The sequence below is a fragment of the Anomaloglossus baeobatrachus genome, chromosome 7 (assembly GCF_048569485.1).
Source record: "Anomaloglossus baeobatrachus isolate aAnoBae1 chromosome 7, aAnoBae1.hap1, whole genome shotgun sequence".
Lineage (NCBI taxonomy): Eukaryota > Metazoa > Chordata > Amphibia > Anura > Aromobatidae > Anomaloglossus > Anomaloglossus baeobatrachus.
This window is the reverse complement of record NC_134359.1, coordinates 120,850,318-120,875,198: the sequence shown is the minus strand read 5'-3', so window position 1 is coordinate 120,875,198 and position 24,881 is coordinate 120,850,318. Positions and strand designations below refer to the sequence as shown.

Sequence of the window (24,881 nt, the reverse complement as noted above, 5' to 3'; positions counted from 1 at the left end):
GAAGAGGGTCTGGCCCCCAGAGTAAGTCACCACTGCTGATCTGTTGTTTAAGTCCGGCGCCGTTTAGCCGGCAGAAGTTCTTTTAAAGTTTTACGGGCCGTTGCCCCATTCTGTGTGTTTGTACGGGCAGTCGCCCCATCTAAGACCGGGAGCGCTGTTGAGCCTCCGGGCGCAAGTTGAAAGAAGGACCGGGAGCGCTGCAGAAACCGCCGGGCGCGGGACTGGTGCCCTCTGTGTGGGTGCTGCGCCTATTGTGGACGGTATTGCAGACTTTACGTGCTTCTGTGTGTTTTAAGTAAGAGCCGTGCCGGGAGGCTCGGGTTTTAAGAGGGGAGGTATGCAGTGGGTGAGCAGACCCCTGCAAAAGGGAACATAGTTAACCCGGAAATGTTATTAATAAAAATGTTTTATTTGTATGTGCATGTGTATTGTGTTAGGGTACCCCTAGTGGCCGGGTGGGACGGCTGTCACCACAGTGGGGAGGAGGAGCCGGCAGAGACAAGGGGAGGAGAGAGCAAGGGTGTGAGGAAAAGATTAGATCAAGGGAGTCGTCGTCTCGGGGACAGGAGCGGAGCAGCAGAGCCGGGGCAGAGTGTGGGAGCTGGAAATCAGGGAAGCCGGTGAGAAAAGGAGCGGGCGGAACCTCATAGTGTGAAGCAGTCCGGTGTGGGTCCGGGCTGTGGGTAGCCAGAAGTGGGAGCCGGGCGAAGTGGAGTAGCCAGGCACATCCCCACTGGAGGGGACGCAAGGACAGGCTTCCCCCAGCTAAGAAAGCGTATCATCACCTTTATTGCTTTGTTTGGGACTTTGTGAAGAATAAAAGAATGTTTGTTCATTGCATTGAACCCTGCCTGAAGAGTGTTTGTGCGCCGGATAACATCTGCATCACCACCACACTCTGCCCCACCAAGTCATCTCCTGTCCCCATAGTGACGGTGGAGCCAGGGGTAAGCCTGATTGCAAGGGCCACGACTACAAGGCCAGAGGCACCCCTGGCACCCCGTTACACATGATAATTTGCCATCTATCTTTATTTATTTAGGGTAAATATTTTTTTATTTCATAATCCTTTACCAACCTGTAGACATTACCCAGCAACAGCGTGCCTGCTTCCCATTTGCTCCTTGCATGGAATGGCAATCACCACAACAGAAGGAATAGGGAATTCATCTACCAGGCTGCACCCAGTTCAGGTAAATGTGATCATTGTTATTGTTGGGTTCATCTGGTTAGGTGAATCCATGAAGGCTCAGATCTGGGTGGGCACAGACAGGCATTGGTGCAGCAAGTCGGAAGACATGGGGGAAGCGAGAACGTGGCACACTGGAGTTTACAGGAGGAGAGATTAATAGTATGGCTTAGTTAATGGTATGAACAAAATCCAATATAGTCTGTGAGGTCATGCAACTGAGGTAATCCAGGAGATGGCTTTCAGTAGGTAGCTGGCAAATCCGAAAATGTGCTGCAACACAGAGGTCTTGCAGGATTAGATCACTGAAAGCACAAGGGTTGACGTACACTAGACACAGGGCTAGGAGTCTTAATCCTAAAGCACAGTTCTGTGTCTTAATGGGCCTTAAGAGACCCAAGGAGACTATGCCATTGAGCCACACTGGGCAACTTGCAAAACTTCGGGGGAGGAAGTAGAGCTTGGGATACCGGGGACAATATCACCAAAAATTCAGATTTGACAGAATCCAAATTATTGGTGACTCAATTCACTTGAATCTAGCAAAATGGTGGCCATCATTTTTCTGGTTTCTTTTTAGGGCCTGTTAGGGGTTAAGAAATAAAAAAGATATACTCACCCCACACTTCACCTCCCCATCTTATTCTCCCTCTGGTCAGGCTTTCTTGTCTCAGTCTTCACTCTTTGATGCCTCTCATGCTTACAAGGTCTCACGTAGCTTCATGACATCAAGCACACATCATGATGTCACGTGAGGTGTAGTCAGTGATTAGGCCTCAAGGCACATCTCAGTGTGGAGAGGAGAAGATCTGTGAGGAGCTGCAATGGCAGGACAGTGCAAGGGTGGAGGTCAGAATATCTTTATTTTTTAAATTCGCAATAAATACATCACATTTTACAATTTAATTATTTATTTACATCCGTCCCAAATATAGTTCACAATCTAATTTCCTACAATTACTATAGGGCCAATTAACCAATATGCTTTTGGGATACAGAACAAAGTTCAAAGAAGCATATGCAGATTTTGTTTTAAGTCAGATGGCTTGTGGACACCAGCGCTGAAAAGTAACAGAACAAGCCACAGAGTCCCGGAGTTACCTAATCTATCTAAGTCTTGCTTATAACTGATGCTATGTTCACCTCATGATTGTGAATTATGTTTGGAGTATGTGCCTGGAAAGTATCCTGCTCAAATTCTGTGCCAAAGGTAATTATGAGGCCAAAATCACGTACTATGTGCCAAATGAGTATCTTTTTTGGCATACTTCAGGCCACTATGTATTGCATCACTATATCTTTTCATTTTATTCTTTTTTTTTTTTTGCTGCTGTATGGAACAGTGTAGCTGACTGACCTTTTCCAATACAGAAGACAATTTTTACCAATTTTTTACATTGTTGACTGGAAAAGCTGAGCCTGTAGGTTTTCTAGCTTTTGAATGCAAGGCTAATCTGATCCTGTGCTTAATTCTGATTATAATAAATATGATTATTAATAGCCCATTACATTGCATGCCAGTGCTGCCACTAATGCTTGGTTTTTATGTCCATTCTTTTAGGAGAGATTAGCTAAAGCTCATGGTTCACAGTGTGGGTTCTGTAGTCCTGGCATGGTGATGTCCATGTACTCTTTACTGAGAAATAACCCAGAGCCCACCATTGAAGAGATCATGACTTACTTATCTGGTAGGTAGTCAGTCATTGCATCTAAAATAACCACTTTCCTAGTATTAAATACCATAGTGTTCATGTAATGTAGCTACAGTGAATGCACATTCAATGGTGAATAAGCATTGTGAAGTCTTGTGATTAGAGATGAGCGAACCCGAGGTTCAGTGTTTGGTGTTTATATGTAACACAGACTTTCCAAAAAAACATGGTTCGGAATTCTTGTGCATTTTGTATGCAAACCACTCGCACGAGTATCGCTGTGCTCGGGTACACTCGGTGCTCAGCCTTGTGCAAGCTGCTTGTGTGCCGCCCCTGCAGCGGACAGAACCGCTCGGATCCCAGGGTGCTGATTACTTATGGCTCGAGGGTCTCCGGACCCAGGGGCTAGGGGCCACACTCAAATATAGAAGGGGGGTTATTTACAGGGGATTGGTGTAGTTCGTGACGCCACCCGTGGTGTACGGTAATTGGGAGTACCGCCGCTGCCGTTGGGAGTACCCAGGGTGATGGAGTGGGGCAGCAAGATGACATTACTCTCCATGGGTAGGGGTAGGCCCCGGGACTCTGGATGGTGATGCGGGGATGCAGTGCAGGGGTCAGTCGGGTACTCACTCAGCAATGAAGCAGACGCTGACAACAGAGTAAACCAAGTTTCTGACTGCCGTTGCCTCTTGAGGGGAGCTCATCCGGGTCCCGTCCCCTGCAGCACTGCCTGGTGGTCCGTAACCTGCATCCTGGCACAAAATGTAGATTGTCCGTTGTGGCCCGGTAGCTTGGAGATTTCCGGGCCCCGCTCCCCACTGTGGCTAAGTGAAGGAGCCTGCTCTCAGGAGCTCACGCTTGGGATTTCAGTAGACCGCTTGCTAGGAAAGCCCTATCCCCCTCGTTGCGCTAGTGCCCCCGATCTCTGAGCTTGGTGGGAACAGTCCATAAAGGCCCTGTCCTCCGCAGGTTGGTCCGTGTACCTCAACCTGTCTTTGGTCCTGGACCGGTGACAGGACCAGGCTGCTAATCGTCCTCCTTGACGGGTTCCAGGCACCTAGCCTCAATCCCCTGCGACTGGGGGTCCGACTCCTCTAGGTCCAGACCACCGTCTGCGACCTAGTTTACTTCTCCCCTGGGAGCTCCAACTCCCAGCTTCCTCAGAGCTTCTCACAGCTCAAGGGCTACCACTGAACTGACTTGACACCTCCCACCTCTCCGTCTGACCCCTAGATGGGCGGCTCTATTCCTTCTTAAGCAGCCCCCTGGTGTGCCCGACAGGTGTGGTGCAAAGTGTATCCAGGATTTGTGAATGCTGATGGAGGCAGCACTGCAGGATAGTGTGGCGCCCCTGAGGCTTCCGTCGCCACAGAGACATTGCACCTCAGCCAGAGGTGTGATGTCCCATCCTGGGTAAGGACGAGAGTAAATGCCGGTTCACAGGCAAATTCACACTACATCCATTGTTAGGCATATTTTGGGACCAGGGATAGTGGCAGCTACCCCCATGCTGCATGCTGGGGGGCCATAAGACCCATCTCTTCTCCCATAGGGTGGGGCCTAGCAACTGGGAAAGTGGGAGGAGCCAACAGCAAGAAAGAGCAGATACAGGAAGTTCAAGTTCAGTTAGTTGAAAGGAGTTAGTCAGTAGAGTGAGTTGAGAGGAGTGAGAAGTGAGGAGTTAGACAGAGAGAGAGGTTAATACCTCAGAAAAGCAACAGAAAGTGAAGCTTCCTGGTGGAGACCCTGGGGCCCAGCTAGGCCCAGGTGACACCACAGACTGAAAAGAAAGGATTACAGGGCGACAGAAGGCTTTCAAGCTCGTGGCTTGTTCCACTAGGACATCGGGTGGAGGGATCAGGCTGCATACAGGGACGGTCCCTAGAAGCCAAGGAAAGAGAGACATTTCCAAAGTAAATACCGAAGGCCCAGGGTGGTTGCAAGCACCCAGGGCCACATCCCACCATAGCTCCCCTGGGAAGAGGGCAAGATTCCATCCAGGCAAGCCTTCTTGTCCAGAATCTACAGTGGAGGCCGAGACAGGTTTATCCAAAGAGGTCACGGCTTGAAGACAGCTGAGGAAAGAGACACAACAACAGGGTGCACCGGCATTTGCTTCCAGAACTACCCGGGATCGGCGGAGATCCCTGACAGGAGATTCCAACACACCAGAGGGCAACCAGTTTGCTGCAGCCTGGAACAGTGAGTAAAACCTTGAAACTGCTCCCCCTGGTGTTGCCTCCTTTATTTCGCCCTGCACTGCACCATCCACAAACGCACCATAGACTTTAATAAGCACCAACGGTTGCCCCGGGATACCGCTCCACCTGTGGGGAGCAGAACCATCCCAGCTGCTAGTCCATCAGCCCCGGAGGTCCCATCCAGCAGCGGCGGCTCCATAGCCACAATCCACAGGTGACGTCACGAATAACCTACAAACTTTATTATGGAGTACCCTCACCACCACTGACATATTAGTTGACCTCGCCAGGGTCATGGAGCCGGACCCTGCCACCACTGACTACCCCCGGACTAGTCCGGCCCGGCACCGGGTGTCCCAAAGCCCTGGGGTGGGTGAGTCAATAGAGATTCAGAACCATGGGGTGTTGAATCCTGCACTAAGAAAAAGAGCGAGCAGAATCCTGTGACGACCCAAATAGTTCAGGGCGTTACACTTGCAGTGTTTGATCGGTTCACACTGCGGGTAACAACAGCATTATCAATCAGATATAGTGTGCACCAAAAAAAAAGTGGAAAACCCCCGCCCACTTGCCTTCGGAAGTGTTTTGTTTATGGCTAGCTGCATGTGAGCGGAGACGCAAACTGCTCATTTAGTGACTTCCATTGGGGTTCAGGTCAAGGCCGGATCCCAAACCGACTTTACCTAAAGTCCGGTTGAACCTGCTAAACCGAACTTCCATGGGTTCTCTCATCTCTACTTGTGATAATGAGGTGTTACATTTCAGAATCTAATATATTTAAAATTAAGTTTTTATATATTGTGAACTTACTATACAGTATTACTTTATGCTACTTTTCTATACTTTTTTTTTACACCTTTTGAATTAATTGATCTCACATGTGAACATTAAAAGATGGCCTGCCATTATTTTTCATACACTAGGAAACCTATGCAGATGCACAGGTTACAGACCCATTTTGGATGGTTTTAAGACATTTGATAAGGTTAGTAAAATCAAGTTATTTTTTTTTTATCTCACCCTATCTCGGCCTAATGACTGTTTAATTACTTTCAGAATTGCTGTTTAAACAAAACCGATGAAATAAATATGCTGCCAGATATAACGGTATAGTATCGAGCTTTATTGGTGGGGGTTGTTGGTTGGCATGCACCATCTTTTGAGTAGATATCTCCAAAATAACGTGCATTTTTTAGATGCATATTATCTTTTTTTTAAAAGGTAACATACAAACAAAAATATATATAAATTAATACTAATTTATATTTAATATTTATCTAAACAGTCACCGAAACTCTTTAATGAAGAAGATTTTTTACCTTTGGACTCAACACAAGAACTTATATTCCCACCTGAGCTGATGGTAAGTCAAAACAATGAAACCTGGCAGATTTGTAGCTTTGTTGTAACTGCAGAAGAAGCAGACAGCACTTTCCTGCTTAGAAACTGTTACAAGTCATAAAAAGAATTCATTGCATATACAGAGTTGGGTTATAGACCCAATGGCATCATGTCTTCTAGTGGGCTGGTAATGGGGGTCATTATGACTCCAAATGGGCATACATCATTATAATGGTTGCTGCACCATTCTTTTGATACAAAGAGCTAAATCTCCTCCATAAGGGTGTGTGCGCACGTTGCTTTTTACCTGCTTTTTACCTGCTTTTTTGCTGCTTTTTCTTCTGCGCTGTTTAATGCCAAAATGGATGTGTTCTTCCATTCAAGCAAAGTCTATGGGAATTTGGGTTTCTTGTTCACACTATGTTGTTCAAAATGCTGCCTTTTTGAGGCAGAACTTTGGTCAAAAACTCAGCTTTTCAAAGAAGCAACATGTCAATTGTTTTTGCCATTTGGGTTTTGCACTGCAAAGCTGAGTTTTTGACCAAAGTTCGGCCACAAAAAGGCAGCATTTTGAACAACATAGTGTGAACAAGAAACCCAAATTCCCATAGACTTTGCTTGAATAGAACAACACATCCATTTTGGCATTAAACAGCGCAGAAGAAAAAGCAGCAAAAAAGCAGGTAAAAAGCAACGTGCGCACATACCCTAAGTTTATTTAGAGGCAAGGTGTCACTATGACTTTAAATTTTAACGTTTTGGTCTCAAGAACCTTCATCAGATGCTCACAAGTTGTGTATCTATAAGAGAAGGGTCACGATGCAGCACACAGATGAGGAAGACGAAGTGCTGACTCAACTCTATTTATTATTATACCAACAGGGGTTGGGAAGAAAAGGCAGGGGAAGGTTATCACAAGGGAAAAATAGTTCAGCTTCTCCTTACACTAGAAATTAACAAAACAGCAGCTCATAAGGACTAAAGGGGGCTTTACACGCTACGACATCGCTAATGCGAAGTCGTTGGGGTCACGGAATTGGTGACGCACATCCGGCCGCATTAGCGATGCCGTTGCATGTGACACCTATGAGCGATTTTGCATCGTCGCAAAAACGTGCAAAATCGCTCATCGGTGACATGGGGGTCTATTCTCAAATATCGTTACTGCAGCAGTAACGAAGTTGTTCCTCGTTCCTACGGCAGCACACATCACTCCGTGTGACACCGCAGGAATGAGGAACCTCTCCTTACCTGCCTCCTGGCCGCTATGCGGAAGGAAGGAGGTGGGCGGGATGTTACGTCCCGCTCATCTCCGCCCCTCTGCTTCTATTGGGCGGCGGTTCAGTGACGCAGCTGTGACGTCGCTGTGACGCTGAACGAACCGCCCCCTTAGAAAGGAGGCGGTTCGCCGGTCACAGCGACGTCGCCGGGCAGGTAACTATGTGTGACATGTCTGGGCGATGTTGTGCGGTACGGCCAGCGATTTGCCCGTGTCGCACAACAGATGGGGGCGAGTACCCACGCTAGCGATATCGGTACCGATATCGCAGCATGTAAAGCATACCTCCCAACCGTCCCGGATTCTGCGGGACTTGCACGATTTATCAGGGCTGTCCCGCACTCCCGCGGCTCACAGCTGATGTCCCGGCTCCTCCCCTCAGTGGAGTGAATAAATTAAATTAAATTATCATCGGCTCTGGATTTTCGGGGCGGCCGGGACTCGAACTCGTGGAGCTGTGAGTCATTGTTTCAAAGGCAGCAGCTTTACCACTGAGCTTCTGCCTCTATTGAAACCAATAGGAAGATTTTGTTATCTTGACCTATATACTGCAGGTCAGACACCAGAAGCAGGTTATTCAGCTGCAAAGATGGATGGAGGGATGAATGGAGGGATAGAGGGAGGGATAGAGGGAGGGATAGAGGGAGGGATAGAGGGAGGGATAGAGGGAGGGATGGATGGATGATAGAGGGATGAATGGAGGGATACAGGGAGGGATGAATGGAGGGATAGAGGCAGGGATGGATGATAGAGGGATGAATGGAGGGATAGAGGGAGGGATGAATGGAGGGATAGAGGCAGGGATAGATGGATGATAGAGGGATGAATGGAGGAATGAATGGAGGGATAGAGGGAGGGATGGATGGATGATAGAGGGATGAATGGAGGGATAGAAGGATGGAGGGATAGAGGGATGAATGGAGGGATAGAGGGATGAATGGAGGGATAGAGGCAGGGATGGATGGATGATAGAGGGATGAATTGAGGGATGAATGGAGGGATAGAGGGAGGGATGGATGGATGATAGAGGGATGAATGGAGGGATGAATGGAGGGATAGAAGGAGGGATGAATGGAGGGATAGAGGGATGAAAGGAGGGATAGAGGGAGGGATGAATGGATGATAGAGGGATGAATGAAGGGATGAATGGAGGGATAGAGGGAGGGATGGATGGATGATAGAGGGATGAATGGAGGGATGAATGGAGGGATAGAAGGAGGGATGAATGGAGGGATAGAGGGATGAATGGAGGGATAGAGGGAGGGATGAATGGAGGGATAGAGGGATGAAAGGAGGGATAGAGGGAGGGATGAATGGATGATAGAGGGATGAATGAAGGGATGAATGGAGGGATAGAGGGAGGGATGGATGGATGATAGAGGGATGAATGGAGGGATGAATGGAGGGATAGAAGGAGGGATGAATGGAGGGATAGAGGGATGAAAGGAGGGATAGAGGGAGGGATGGATGGATGATAGAGGGATGAATGGAGGGATGAATGGAGGGATAGAGGGAGGGATGGATGCATGGATGATAGAGGGATGAATGGAGGGATAGAGGGATGGATGGATGATAGAGGGATGAATGGAGGGATAGAGGGAGGGATAGAGGGAGGGATGGATGGATGATAGAGGGATGAATGGAGGGATAGAGGGAGGGATGAATGGAGGGATAGAGGGAGGGATGGATGGATGATAGAGGGATGAATGGAGGGATGAATGGAGGGATAGAGGGAGGGATGGATGGATGAATGGAGGGATGAATGGAGGGATAGAGGGAGGGATAGAGGGATGAATGGAGGGATGAATGGAGGGATGAATGGAGAGATAGAGGGAGGGATAGAGGGAGGGATGGATGATAGTGGGATGGATGGATGATAGAGGGATGGATGATAGAGGGATATATAGATACACGACAGATAATAGATAGATAGAGATAGAATCATAGATAGATAGAGGGATAGAATCATAGATAGCTAGATAGATAGATAGATAGAGAGATAGAATCATAGATAGATAGAGAGATAGAATCATAGATAGATAGATAGATAGAATCATAGATAGATAGATATAGAGATAGATAGATAGATAGATAGATAGATAGATAGATAGATAGATAGATAGAGGGATAGAGATAGATAGATAGATAGATAAATACTGTATCTCAATGTTGGTGAAAGAGTCAGATTCATTTGTTCCCATAAAACTACTATAAAGAAATGAGGAAAAAAATACAAATACAATTTTTTTTTTTTTTTTTATCTTCACCACCTTGGATTCAAACCAGCAACGTTCAAAACTTGTGTCCAGCAACCTCCTGGCTTTCCTAGCTGCTCTAGCTGTTGAGCCACTATGATTGATGATGTCAGAGGGAGGATTTCACATAAATGAACCTACAATGCAGCCTCTTACACAGCAGATTATACAGGACACAGCTACATTGTACAGAGCAGCATCTCTATCTCCTGTATTCTGGAGGGAGAGGAAAAGAGGATTTTTTTTTCTTCTAATAAAGTTACTAAAAATAATAAAAAAAAATAGAATAATGTAATTTTATTGCACTTTTTTTATAAAATAATAAACATCACAAATCAGCAAATAACATGGACATATTTGGTGTCCCTGTAATCGTAATGACCTGAACAACACAGCGATCAGGTTATTTATGGGGATCGGTAAATGGCGGGAAAAAAAAGGCGCAATTTATTATTTTTCTTTATTAAAACCCATAAAAAATGTAATAAAAATGGATCACTGAGGCCGTGTTCACACATAGCGTAAATGCGGCATTTTTTCTGCAGGTGTCCGCGCCACGAGTGCAATAACAATGTTCTCTGATTATTGCGTGTTTGCGGTATTTTTTATGCATTGTTCCCCTTATTTGATACATGTTTGTTGCTGATGTGAATCCTGAAGCTTATAAAGAAAGAAACACCAAATCCGCACAGTTCAGCGGCGTCTTTCCACGCACCAGGGGCTAAGATTTCAGGACGTCTCATCCACTTTGCTTGGACAATTAGTCCATATTCACATGTAGTGTAAATGCTGCATTTTTTTCTGCTGTTTCTTTGCACATTTATTCTGCTGTGTGTAATTGTCCAAGTAAAGTGGATGTGATTCCATGAAAAGACGCTGCTGAATTCTGCGGTTTTCGGGGGGGGGGGGGGGTGTTTCTCTGGAGGTTTCTATGTGGAGCTTAAAAAATGCAGGAAAAAGCTTCTCTGTACGATAAAAACACTTAAAAACGCAGATTCACATCTGAACCAAAAAAACAGAGAAGATTGTTATTGTGTAGTTTGGTGCAGACAGAAACAAAAAGAAACAGAATTTATGCAACGTGTGAACACGGATTGATAGGCACAAATAAGCAACATGTCATATAGTGACACATAGAAATATAAAACAATTCTGACTGCTATAAATATGAATGAACAGTCCGGGGCATCTGCTGAATGACCCTTACTGCTAAATGGGTGTGGCTAGGGGTGTGGCTAGGGGCGTGGCCAAAATTTGCGCGCGCCGCATACTTTCTCCCTCTTTCCTTTTTTGAAAAGTTGGGAGGTATGTGTAAAGCCCGCTTAAGTCTAACAGAGGCAAGGGACAAACATGTTAATTCTTGTAGGAAAAAGTACAGATATGTCAGGGGCCTCCATCTGTAGTCCCCAGATCCTATACCCTCCTTTTCTATGCGTTACGGTCACTGAATTTCTCAATACACTAAGCCTAAACCACTATTAACACAGTCACCCATAACAAGTACCGCACGGCCGGGCTGGAAGCAACAGCCCGACGGATTTGCGTTAACCACACATGGCTATTTTGAGTGACTACTTCTGCAGCTTGACCACATAGTCCGGTCTGGGAGTCATGAGGGTCTTGAAAGGCAAAGTCACAGTTTTGACAGGTGTAGTGGGGGTCTTGACAGGCGAAGTCAGGGTTTTGACAGGCATAGCATGGGTCTTAGGGGGCTTTACTGGCACAGACAGGGTTTTGACAGGCATAGCGAGGGTCTTGACAGGTGCACTCAGGGTTTTGATGGGTGTAGCGGGGGTCTTGGGGTTCTTGCAGGCCGTCTTCTGGGGCTTGGTGGCCGGTCAGGAACTTGGACCAGGCAGGCTGTCTTCAGGGGCTTGCTGGACAGTGCAGCGGCTCGGGACTTGTTTCAGTCTGCTTCGGAGCTGTCTCTCTGCCGCTTCAATCTCCTGCAGGGGAGGCTTCCTTCTTGCCCCCAGCCTGCCCGTCTTTTTGCTGCTTCTACTTTGCGCCAGAACTCTCCTTCTGCTTGTTTCCTTGGTGTTTCAATCTCCTTCCTTTCTCCTTACCTCTGACTAGGTAACATGTAAATCCCAGTTGACAGAGGGATCTCTGCTGACATCATGTCCATGTGGCCCAGAAGAGGCGGGACCTCTACCAACATAACTGATACCAGGAAGCAACATTATTTTTATAAGTCCATGTAGGCATGGAGTTGATTATAATAGAAGCGGGAGTATGGAGGTAAGACTTCCACATGGGGAGTGCAGGGGGGGCTTAAAGCCCCCTATTGCATGATTATAGTGGACAGGAGGAAACCTCACAACGCCTACCAACGATGCTGGCTAAGCCCACTATCCAAGCCGGCCACGCTCAAGGTCCTTCTAGCCACTGGAATTTAGGCACAACCCCTCTGGCTGACCCGGTCCCCCTCTCAAAAGCCTCCCCCAGGAACAAAAACATTGTTTTTTGCTTCCTAGGTAATTTCTAGTCCTGTGGCCAGCAGAGGGCACTGTCCCCTCACTAATCCTGCAAGGTTGCACAGACTGGGTACAGATTCCTACATATGAACCCTGGTGTGGACTGGAACAGGTCAGTTAGCCTGTGATATAGCATAAGCGAAAAAGGCTCGTGGTAAATGCCTCTGCTGTAGCCTGATGAAATGAGCTAAAGCGTGTGACGCGGCACAGCGGCGCCGTTTACCACAAGCCTTTTTCCTATATGCTATACCACAGGCTAACTGATCTGTACCAGTCCACACCCGGGTTGATATGCAACTTGTGCACATCTGATGAAGGTCTTTGAGACAGAAATGTTAAAATTTAATTTGACACCGACACCTTGTCTATAAATAAACTTTCACGGAATTCATCTTGTTTTGAGCGCCGGATTAATTTTTCACATTGAATTAACGGGGTTGGTCCCTATCTGAGCACAAGTCTATATGATTGAGAGTGCCGAACTTCTATGATAAATGAATCTCCTGCATAGACATGGAGTAAAATGATAATGAAAAAGCAGCAACAGTCCATACGTCTATGCAGGGTATTTTCAATTCTGTTTGAGAAACACAAATCCACCTCTCATTTCCCCACTCAAGGATCAGGCTTAATTTCACCATGACATCTGGAAAAATCTTTTTTTTTTCTCCTCATTTTCATGCCTGCACAATTTATTTGTTTGTATTTGAAATAACTGCATGAGGATTTTTCGTTTTTTAAAAGACCAGATGTACTTTAAATAGAAGCCATTTTTATTGGTACATAAATAATGGAGTTTTATCTATATTCATTTTTCATTTAACATCGGGCTGAGTGCTGTCTGACAAAACATTGCATAGCATGTGTCTGCTACAGTGGGGAAAAAAAGTATTTAGTCAGCCACCAATTGTGCAAGTTCTCCCACTTTAAAAGATGAGCGAGGCCTGTAATTGACATCATAGGTGACCACAACTATGAGAGACAAAATGAGAACACAAATCCAGAAAATCACCTTATCTGATTTGGCAAGATTTGTATTGCAAATTATGATGGAAAATAAGTATTTGGTCAATAACAAAAGTTCATCTCAATAATTTGTTATACATCCTTTGTTGGCAATGACTAAGGTCAAATGTTTTCTGTAAGTCTTCATAAGGTTGGCACCTACTGTTGGTGGTATGTTGGCCCATTCCTCCATGCAGATCTTCTCTAGAGCAGTGATGTTTTGGGCCTGTCGCTGGGCAACATGGACTTTCAACTACCTCCAAAGGTTTTCAATGAGGTTGAGATCTGGAGACTGGCTAGGCCACTCCAGGACCTTCATATGCTTCTTACAAAGCCACTCCTTCATTGCCCTGGTGGTGTGCTTGGGATCATTATCATGCTGAAAGACCTAGCCACGTTTCATCTTCAATGCCCTTGCTGATGGAAATAGGATTGCATTCAAAATCTGACGATACATGGCCCCATTCATTCTTTCATGTACACGGATCAGTCGTCCTGGTCCCTTTGCAGAGAAACAGCCCCAAAGCATGATATTGCCACCCCCATGCTTCACAGACGGTATGGTGTTCTTTGGATGCAACTCAGCATTCTGTCTCCTCCAAACACAAAGAGTTGTGTTTCTATCAAACAGTTCTACTTTGGTTTCATCAGACCATATGACATTCTCCTAATAGTCTTCAAGATAATCCAAATGCTCTCTAGCAAACTTCAGATGGGCCCAGGCATGTACTGGCTTAAGCAGGAGAACATGTCTGGCACTGCAGGATCTGAATCCCTGGCAGCGTAGTGCGTTACTGATGGTAACCTTTGTTACAATGGTCCCAGCTCTATGCAGGTCATTCACTAGGTCTTCCCTTGTTGTTCTGGGATTTTTGTTCACTGTTCTTGTGATTATTTTGACCCCATAAGGTGAGATCTTGCGTGGAGCACCAGATTGACGGAGATTATCAGTGGTCTTGTATATCTTCCATTTTCTTATTATTGCTCCCACAGTTGATTTCATCACACCAAGCTGCTTGCCTATTGCAGATTCAGTCTTCCCAGCCTGTTGCAGGGATACAATTTTATTTCTGGTGTCCTTCGACAGCTCTTTCGTCTTCCCCATAGTGAAGTTTGGAATGTGACTGTTTAAGGTTGTGGACAGGAGTCTTTTATACTGATATTAAGTTCAAACAGGTGCCAGTACTACAGGTAATGAGTGGAGGACAGAGGAGCGTCTTAAAGAAGACGTTACAGGTCTGTGAGAGCCAGAAATCTTGCATGTTTTTAGATGACTAAATACTTATTTTCCACCATAATTTGCAAAAAAATATCTTGCCAAATCAGACAAGGTGATTTTTTGGATTTGTTTTCTTATTTTGTCTCTCATAGTTGTGGTCTACCTATTATGTCAATTACAGGTCTCTCTCATCTTTTTAAGTGGGAGAACTTTTACAATTGGTGGCTGACTAAATAACTTTTTTCCCCACTGTATATACACTCGTGAGCGCAGTCTTAGGATTCTGCACTGCTTGCTGGTTTATTCAGTCGTTATCTGATTGCTCATATTTGCATTGCATACTTGTGGTCATATGTCTACTAATTTTATCTCTTTGTCCTCCTCTCAATTCAGAGAAGCAGGAGAATTAGATAGTCAGCGCATGACCACAAGTATGCAAATCACAAGTGTTCAGGTGATGACTATTCAAACTGGCAAGCAGTCAAATCCTAACATTGTGTGTGTTATGACAATATTGTAAGATACAGCGCCTGATGAAAATTAGTTATGGTCCAGAAAAAATGTTTAAAGGGATTCTGTCACCAGGTTTTTGATATGTAATCTAAAAGTAGTATATGTAGGAGCTGGAACTCTGATTCCGGCAGTGTCACTTACTGGGTGGTGTTTTGCTGTTTAACTACAGTGTTTTATCAGCAGATGATTATCACTACAGGGCAAGCTGCTCTTTTGCCTTCTAGCTCAGCTACACCCCCATCCCTGATTAGCAGCTCACTGTCAATATACAGTGTACACAGAAAGCTGCTAATGAGTGGTGTGGGTAGGGTTATACGGCTTAGGGGTACTTTGCACACTACGACATCGCAGGTGCGATGTCGGTGGGGTCAAATTGAAAATGACGCACTTCCGGCATAGCATGCGACATCGTAGTGTGTAAAGGCTCGATGATACGATTAACGAGCGCAAAAGCGTCGTAATCGTATCATCGGTGCAGCGTCAGCGTAATCCATGATTACGCTGACGCGACAGTCCGTTGTGGTTCCTCGCTCCTGCGGCAGCACACATCGCTGTGTGTGAAGCCGCAGGAGCGAGGAACATCTCCTACCGGCGTCACTGCGGCTTCCGTAGGATATGCGGAAGGAAGGAGATGGGCGGGATGTTTACATCCCACTCATCTCCGCCCCTCCGCTCCGATTGGCCGCCTGGCGTGTGACGTCGCTATGACGCCGCACGACCCGCCCCCTTAACAAGGAGGCGGGTCGCCGGCCAGAGCGACGGTCGCAGGACAGGTGAGTCCATGTGAAGCTGCTGTAGCGATAATGTTCGCTACGGCAGCTATCACAAGGATATCGCCGCTGCGATGGGGCGGGGACTATCGCGCTCGGCTTCGCAGCATCGTCCTGCAATGTCGCAGCGTGCAAAGTGCCCCTTAGGCTAGTTTCACACATCCGGCTTTTTGCCAGTGTGCCGGATTCGGCGCACGCCAGTACAGTGCATACAGTACAGTGGCAGTGCGACAGGCTCCGGTCTCATGCTGTCATGTGACCGGAGCATGTGACCCAGAAGTTACAGCGCTGCCACTGTACTGTATACATTGTACTGGCGTGCGCCGAATACAGCAAACCGGCGAAAAGCCGGATGTGTGAAACTAGCCTTAACAATCAGAGCACTGCTAGAGCAGTAGAGAAAACTGATTTTTATCACAACTACTGCACGTAGTAAACTAAATAACACATCACTCAAATCAGGATCTCTATAGCTATACTTCCTACTGCTCTCAGATTACATAGGAAAAACTTGATTCCAGATTCCCTTTAATGATAATGCATTGGTTTAGTATAAATAAAATTTGAACCCTTAGGGCGGCTTTGCACACTACGACATCGCAGGTGCGATGTCGGTGGGGTCAAATCGAAAGTGACGCACATCTGGCGTCACTTGCGATGTCGTAGTGTGTAAATCCTAGATGATACGATGAACGAGCGCAAAAGCGTCGTTATCGTATCATCGGTGTAGTCTCCGACATTTCCATAATGCCGCTGCAGCGACAGGTACGATGTTGTTCCTCGCTCCTGCGGTAACACACATCGCTGTGTATGAAGCCGCAGGAGCGAGGAACATCTCCTTACCTGCCGCCGGCCACAATGCGGAAGGAAGGAGGTGGGCGGGATGTTTACATCCTGCTCATCTCCACCCCTCCGCCGCTATTGGCCGCCTGCCGTGTGACGTCGCTATGACGCCGCACGACCCGCCCCCTTAGGAAGGAGGCGGGTCGTCGGCCAGAGCGACGGTCGCAGGGCAGGTGAGTGCATGTGAAGCTGGCGTAGCGATAATTTTCGCTACGCCAGCTATCACACGATATCGTACCTGCGACGGAGGCGGGGACTATCGCGTGCGACATCGCAGCATCGGCTTGCGATGCCGCAACGTGCAAAGCCCGCCTAAGGGGCACTTTGCACGCTGCGACATCGCAGGCCGATGCTGCGATGCCAAGCGCGATAGTCCCCGCCCCGTCACAGCGGCGATATCCTTGTGATAGCTGCCGTAGTGAACATTATCGCTACAGCAGCTTCACATGGACTCACCTGTCCTGCGACCGTCGCTCTGGCCGGCGACCCGCCGCCTTGTTAAGGGGGCGGGTCGTGCGGCGTCATAGCGACGTCACACACCAGGCGGCCAATCGGAGCGGAGGGGCGGAGATGAGTGGGATGTAAACATCCCGCCCATCTCCTTCCTTCCGCATATCCTACGGAAGCCGCAGTGACGCCGGTAGGAGATGTTCCTCGCTCCTGCGGCTTCACACACAGCGATGTGTGCTGCCGCAGGAGCGAGGAACAACATCGGACTGTCGCGTCAGCGTAATCATGGATTACGCCGACGCTGCACCGATGATACGATTACGACGCTTTTGCGCTCATTAATCGTATCATCGAGCCTTTACACACTACGATGTCGCATGCGATGCCGGAAGTGTGTCATTTTCAATTTGACCCCACCAACATCGCACCTGCGATGTCGTAGTGTGCAAAGTACCCCTTAGGGTACGTGCCCAAGATCAGTGTTTGCAGCGTTTTGGACGCAGCATGCTTCAACTGCGTACAAATCGCTGCGTTGTACAGTACAAGCACAGTGGACACAATTTCTAAAAATCCCGTGCCCATTGTGCTTCTTTTTTCCACAGCAAACACTGACCTGCAGTGCGTCTTTCCAGACTGCAGCATGTCAATTGTTTGCTGTGGATTTGCATGTGTCCTCCGTAGGGAGAACACAAGTGAGAGAACGCAGTACACTGACCCCTGATCGTGGGTACAAGCAGCTGCAGTCTCCTGCAGAGGAGACTCATGGACCTGCTGCGTTCTGAACGCAGCAAGTCCTCATTGTGGGCACATACCACTAAAATGAAGTCCTCTGGTGGGCCCAATTTTCCCCTGTCTGACTCTAACGGAGTTGCTTTACTTTAATTGACACCTTCAGGGTTACTTCTAGGAGTATAATATTGTATTTGGCTCATATTTCGCTTTCCCGCAAAAATGAATTCAGTGCATACCACACCATTTGTAGAGAAGCTCGCTGGTCTGATTAAACCAGAAATTCTTTAATGTAAACTTTTCATGAGACCTTAACAAGCATTGTGACTGCTGAATAATAAAAGCCTAGATGTATTTTTTCCCCGACATATTTTTTAAATTACTTTATTTGATGAAACATAATCCGAATTCAGAAACACCCAAAACTACACAGAACAGGGAGTGCTTCAATGCTCTGATCTGGTTTGACAACTTTGATAACAAGTCAGGACCAAAAATTGTAACCAAGGATAGAGTGTGGCACCTCAAAGCAAGAAACAAGAAAAAACTCTACAATCTTTACAAGAACCAAAAGTAATTACAAATGAATATACAGTAGTATATTTTTTTTAAATCTAAAATAAAAACTCTATAATAGACACAAGCACATATTGGTTAATGAACGGACAGTTGCACTAATCATAAAATTAAACAAAAATACCAGGAACTATATAAAAATGTGAACAACCAAGGGAAGTGATAAATTGATACCTACATTTTCAGATATACATAGTATGCTGTTTCAATTAAAGTGCCAATAAGATAATAATACCCTGAGAAGAAGATTATAATAGAGTACACCGCTCACACGACGCACGTTTCACAAATGCTTCATCACGGACTTATAAAATAACATTTTCAACAGACACATGTGTTGACAACAACTTGGAAAATTGTATATGGATGTAAATATACAGTATATAAGATTTCTAATACCGAGAATAGTAATAAAACACATTAACATTATTTACCGTGATAGTAAATTTAGATACTTAAAGTACTGTTTAGCAGTGTAGCTGCAGGGGATGCAGAAATAGGAATCACACCCCGGCCTTGGTGTCTGACTGAACCCCTATGCCCCTCTTTACATGAGAAGACAGACAACAGTATTCTAAATGGCTCATGGTATTTGGGGAGCCATGTCATATTTTTTGCAGTGAGTCCCACGAATGTCACTCTAGTTTTCTGATCACAATGCAGAAGTATCACTATTTTATAAGACAAAAAAATCATAGCTACCATAGAATACTAAAAAAAAAACTAATGTAGTAAAAATCATTATCTAAAATGTGTATTTTGTGGAATGCATACCTATAAACAGTAATTTAACATCACAGTCTTGGTGTAACCTCAATGGCTGCTTTATTTTAGTATACAAAGACTGTAGTACTTTTCTTTTACTGGAACAACTTGAATAACTGGAGGCTGCACTACTTTAAGGGAATCTGTCACCAGGTTTTTGCCAAGAAAATCTGAGAACAACATAATGTAGGGGCAGAGATCCTGATTCTAGTGATGTGTCACTTACTGTGCTGCTTAGTGTAGTTTTGATAAAATCACGGATTAATCAGCAGTAGATTATCATTAGAGGACTACTTGGTGTGCTGCAGTTAGTCCAGCATATTCATGAGCTCTGTATAACTGCTAGATCTACAGCAGAGAAAACATTGATTTTATCAAAATGACAGCAAATAGCTCAGTAAGTGACATCGCTGGAATCAGGGTCTCTGTCTCTACTTTATGCTCTCAGAAGAGGGAGCAAAAACCAGGTAGGTCAAAAGTGGCCAGTTTTTATCGTTATTTTCTTCCCATTGCTCTCTTAAGTCTGTTAGTTTTTAGGGGTTTTTTTGTCAAATCTGCCAGTTTTAAAGATATGGGACTTTTTATTTAGTGAAAATTTTTATGGTATTTACAAGGGGGTTTTATTCTACTGTCAGGTGCACGAATGGAGTAACGAGTATAATAGATGTCAATAGGAAACTCAAGCATTTTTCCCAGAAGACCCTCCCAGGAGTTCTGGGGGGCAGGAAAATTGCTGAACAGGATGGTACCAGTGCTCAAATGGAATGGGGAAAGCATGGGGAATATGTCTACATGCATCTCTGACACCCAGGTCACTGCTGGGAACAATGTTGTCAGAGTATTACTTCACTTTTATGGGTTCACAATAAAACAAAACAGAGATAAAATGGATTTTACAGGACAAAAATGTTAGGAAATATTCCTTCCTGTACGATGACTTGTATACAGTATAAGGCAAAATAAAAGACAAAGTGAGGGGCTTGCCCCCCCCCCCCTCCCCCGTGCTCTCAGGGTGAGGACTCCTCTAAGAGTGCTGCTCTAATAGTTGGGGTGCAGCTGTGGGACCCTATTTTCAGAGATGATGTCCTCCACCCAACTTTCTAAAAGCTGTAAGGGTCTTCAGTAGAGAGGGGTAGTCGGGCTGCATTATCAGATGGTCGCCTCTGTAGCTGAAGTGTCATCTTTCCTTTGGTTCCAATGTGTGAACAATAAAAGTGCACGTTTGTGATTACCACATCCGTAAGGACCTAAGGTATATCACTGTACCATAACCCGTACAATGAATGCCATCTAACAAAAATAAAAGAATAAAAAAATGTAAAACAAATATCAAACAGGTGTATTGAAAAAAAATATGGTATCAATGAAAATGTCACTTTGTCCTTCATTTGTTTTCTCTCTCCTTCCCATATACGCAGCAGTTTGATACCCTTGCTTTAGGCTATGTTCACACCTGGCATTCTTTCAAAAACCCATCAGTTTTACATTTTAATACAAACAAGAAATGCCATATTTAAATAGTAAAATGACCAGTGCAAATACCGAATATACAAAACTATAATACCAGGACACAAAAGACTATACACCATCCAAACATAAATACTATTATATTAAGTGAATACAAATGTAAAAATGATGTATATAGACCAAAGTAACTAGTGCTTGTGCAAAAAATACCCAATGTAATAAATAATACCTGCAATAATTATTTCAACCTGTATTCTATATTATGTCCACAAGATGGCAGCAAAGTATAACAAATCAAATGTCAATACCACGATTCCTTATTATTATCAAAGCAAGTAAGCTTCATTACCATGCATGGCACCAAGGCCAAATACATCAAGGAATAAATAAAGACAGCATAAATCTAAGCCAAATAAATACCTCAGTGGTGATAACGAAAAAGCTGAACAGTCCCTCACCCCAACGTGACATCTGTTTTGTTAAAAGGGTTAACAAAACGGACGTCACGGTAAGCTACCGTTCAGCATTTTACTATTTAAATATGGCATTTATATATTATTATACTGGTATATGCTATTATTTTCAATACCTAACAAATTTTTTTGTATCAGGTTATAATTATTCTATTTATGCTGTTTGATCTATGCTTTGCCCGATATACTACAGCTACACAGTCTCCCATATACTGTGTTTTTCCAAACATAAGCCCTCCCCCAAAAATAAGCCCTAGCAGGGATTTTCAGCATTTTCGGAGCAAGGCTTAAATATAAGCCCTCCCCCGAAAATAAACCCTAGCCCCGGATCAAGAATGAAGTGTCCGTGCAGCTAAAAAAGGTTACAAATACTGCAGAACACTTCATTATAGACAGCGGCACCCGGCAATTACACTCACCCGACACTGAGCGGCAGGACCTGCAGTGATCACACACCCGCACACATCAGCTCTCACACACACACACATCAGCTCTCACACACACACACACACACACAATCAGATCTCACTCACACACCAGATCTCACACACAAACATCGGATCGCACACACAGTCAGATCGCACAAATAATCAGATCGCACACACAAACATCTGATCACACGCAAACATCAAATCACACACACACACACAAACATCAGATCGCACACACAAACATCGGATCGCACACACAGTCAGATCGCACAAATAATCAGATCGCACACACAAACATCGGATCACACACAAACATCAAATCACACACACAAACATCGGATCGCACACATAATCAGATCTCACACACAAACATCAAATCACACGCACACATCAAATCACACACAGAAACATCGGATCGCACACACATCGGATCGCACACACACTCACCTCATCCAGCGACACCGATGTCTTCTCACCGGCAGAATCCTGAGAGGCTGTGCAGTGGAGTGCAACGAACAGGACCTGCGGCCGGACACGTGACTTGCTCTCATCATTCCCTGCGGCCGTAAGCGCTGGATGTGATGTGATGCGATGTGTGCGATCGGCTGTGTGATGTGTGCGATCGGCTGTGTGTGTCTGTGATCTGCTGTGTGTATCTGTGATCGGCTGTGTGTCTGTGATCTGCTGTTTGTATCTGTGATCGGCTGTGTGTCTGTGATCTGCTGTGTGTGTCTGGGATCGGCTGTGTGTGTGTCTGCGATCGGCTGTGTTTTTCTGCGATCGGCTGTGTGTGCCCGTGATCGGCTGTGTGTGCCTGCGATTGGCTGTGTGTGTATGCGATCGGCTGTGTGTGTCTGCGATTGACTGTGTGTGTCTGCAATCGGCTGTGTGTGCCTGCGATTGGCTGTGTGTGTCTGCTATCTGCTGTGTGTGTCTGCGATCGGCTGTGTGTGTCTGCGATTGACTGTGTGTGTCTGCAATCGGCTGTGTGTGTATGCGATCGGCTGTGTGTGTCTGCGATTGACTGTGTGTGTCTGCAATCGGCTGTGTGTGCCTGCGATTGGCTGTGTGTGTCTGCTATCTGCTGTGTGTGTCTGCGATCGGCTGTGTGTGTCTGCGATCGGCTGTGTGTGTCTGCGATCGGCTGTGTGTGCCTGCGATCGGCTGTGTGTCGGGCGATCGATGCCTGCGATCGGGCAGCATGGTGGCTCAATGGTTAGCACTGCAGACTTGCAGCACTGGGATCCTAGGTTCAAATCCCACCAAGGACTCCATCTGCAAGGAGTTTGTATGTTCTCCCCATGTTTGTGTGGGTTTCCTCCAGGTACTTCGGTTTCCTCCCACACTTCAAAAGACATACAGATAGGGACTTTAGATTGTGAGCCCCAATGGGGACAGTGTTCCTGATATATGTAAAGCACTGTGGAATATGTTAGCGCTATATAAAAATAAAGATTTGATTTGATTTTGATTTGTGTGTGCCTGCGATCAGCTGTGTGTCTGTGATCGGCTGTGTGTGTGTGATCTGCTGTGTGTGTGTCTGCTATCTGCTGTGTGTGTCTGCGATTGGGCTGTGTGTGTCTGTGTTTTAGCTAGCAGCAGGGGAGAACGGCATGCAGCACCGACCGGAGATCACAGGGAGGACCTGGGAGCCACGCACACGTCCGGGTCTGGTGAGTATGAGTCTCCTGGGAAGTGGGGGGGTCTGCTTTTTTGGGGGGTAAACTTACCCCCAACCGTGTTTCTCCAAGAATAAGACCTCCTCCAAAAATAAGCCCTAGTGCTTTTTTGGGGGGCAAAAAAAATATAAGACAGTGTCTTATTTTTGGAAAAACACGGTATGATTTCTGTACATTCTCTCTTTTTAATGTTATCCTTGCTTTTGCTCCTATATGTGTGTATCTATTTTAATCTACCATTGGTGTTATTATTGAGTTTGGGGAGCTCTGAGGCACAGGGGGGAATTTCTTTCCCCTATATTGATTACATGACCATCTCTTGTTTGTATTAAAATATAAAACTAATGTGTTTTTGAAAGAACGCTAGGTGTCAACATAGCCTAAAGCAGGGGTATCAAACTCTGCTGCGTATATGGGAAGTAGAGAGAAAAAAATTGAAGGACAAAGTGACATTTTCATTAATACCATATTTTTTTTCAATACACTTGTTTGATATTTGTCTTACATTTTTGTTTTTTTATTTTTTTAGATGGCATTCATTGTACGGGTTATGGTACAGTTTTATACCTTAGGTCCTGACAGATGTGGCAATCATAAATGTGCACTAGCTGGCTGTATTGCAATTTTTCCTTGTAATTTTAGCTAGGCCTCACAGAGTGGTTTTCCCAGTTTCCAAGTCCTAATATTTTTAACATTGTAGTAGAATGGAATCGCTTTGAGTGCTCTCCCAGTTTTGCAGTCAGAATGTTTTTAAAATTGTACCAAAATGGAATCACATTTCCCTCTCTACATCTCTTCCAGGGTAAAAAGAGCCAGCACGATCTGAAATTGGCATGCATCATATAAAAAGTGCAAATTCACAGATTTATTCCAACTGTACTACAATAAAAAAATGAGATTTTTAGCAAATAATTGATCAATTCTTTGAGCCACCCCTGCCAACGTCACGGCAAATCTCAATAGCCTCCTAGGTCAAGTTAAAAGCAGAACCATAATGGAGCACACATACCTCCATTATGGTTCTGCTTTTAACTTTATCTAGGAGGCCGCATGGCACATGAAATACATAATATAGTGTAGGACCCCCCTATTGAGATTTGCCGTGATATTGGCAGGGGTGGCTCAAAGCATTGATCAATTATTTGCTAAAAATCTCAATTTATATTATAGCACAGTTGGAATAAATCTGTGAATTTGCACTTTTTATATGACGCATGACATTTTCAGATCGTGCTGGCTACCCTCTTTCTCTTCCAGGGTGTACTGCACTGTCTCTTTCTAATTTTAACTAGCCCTCTCTCCGAGTGCATAGGCTTTCTAGTTTTGTAGTCAGAATGTTTTTATTATTGTACCAGTATTGAATCACAGTTCTCCCTCTATGTCTCTTCCAGGGTGTACTGCAATGCCTCTTTGTAATTTTAGCTAGGCCTCGCACTGAGTGCATAGGTTTTCCCAGTTTCTGAGTCAGGATTTTTTAAAAATTGAACCATAATTGAATCACAGTCCCCCCCCCCTCTACATTTCTTGCTGGCTGGCTGTATTGCAAAGCCTCTTTCTAATTTTA

At 45.3% G+C, this 24,881-nt stretch overlaps 1 protein-coding gene across 1 annotated transcript in view; it reads left to right on the top strand.

The window, feature by feature from the left end:
• Nucleotides 1–1,082: 1,082 nt before the first annotated feature.
• The window catches only part of LOC142246636 (aldehyde oxidase 1-like), a gene marked incomplete at its 5' end in the record, with an annotated part of 160,702 nt that continues 136,903 nt past the window's right edge, over nt 1,083–24,881 (top strand). The window contains 5 exons of the mRNA XM_075319703.1: nt 1,083–1,193; nt 2,751–2,877; nt 5,969–6,030; nt 6,102–6,152; nt 6,331–6,408. Coding sequence (XP_075175818.1) covers nt 1,083–1,193; nt 2,751–2,877; nt 5,969–6,030; nt 6,102–6,152; nt 6,331–6,408 — 429 coding nt within the window. The remainder of the gene's footprint in view (nt 1,194–2,750; nt 2,878–5,968; nt 6,031–6,101; nt 6,153–6,330; nt 6,409–24,881) is intronic.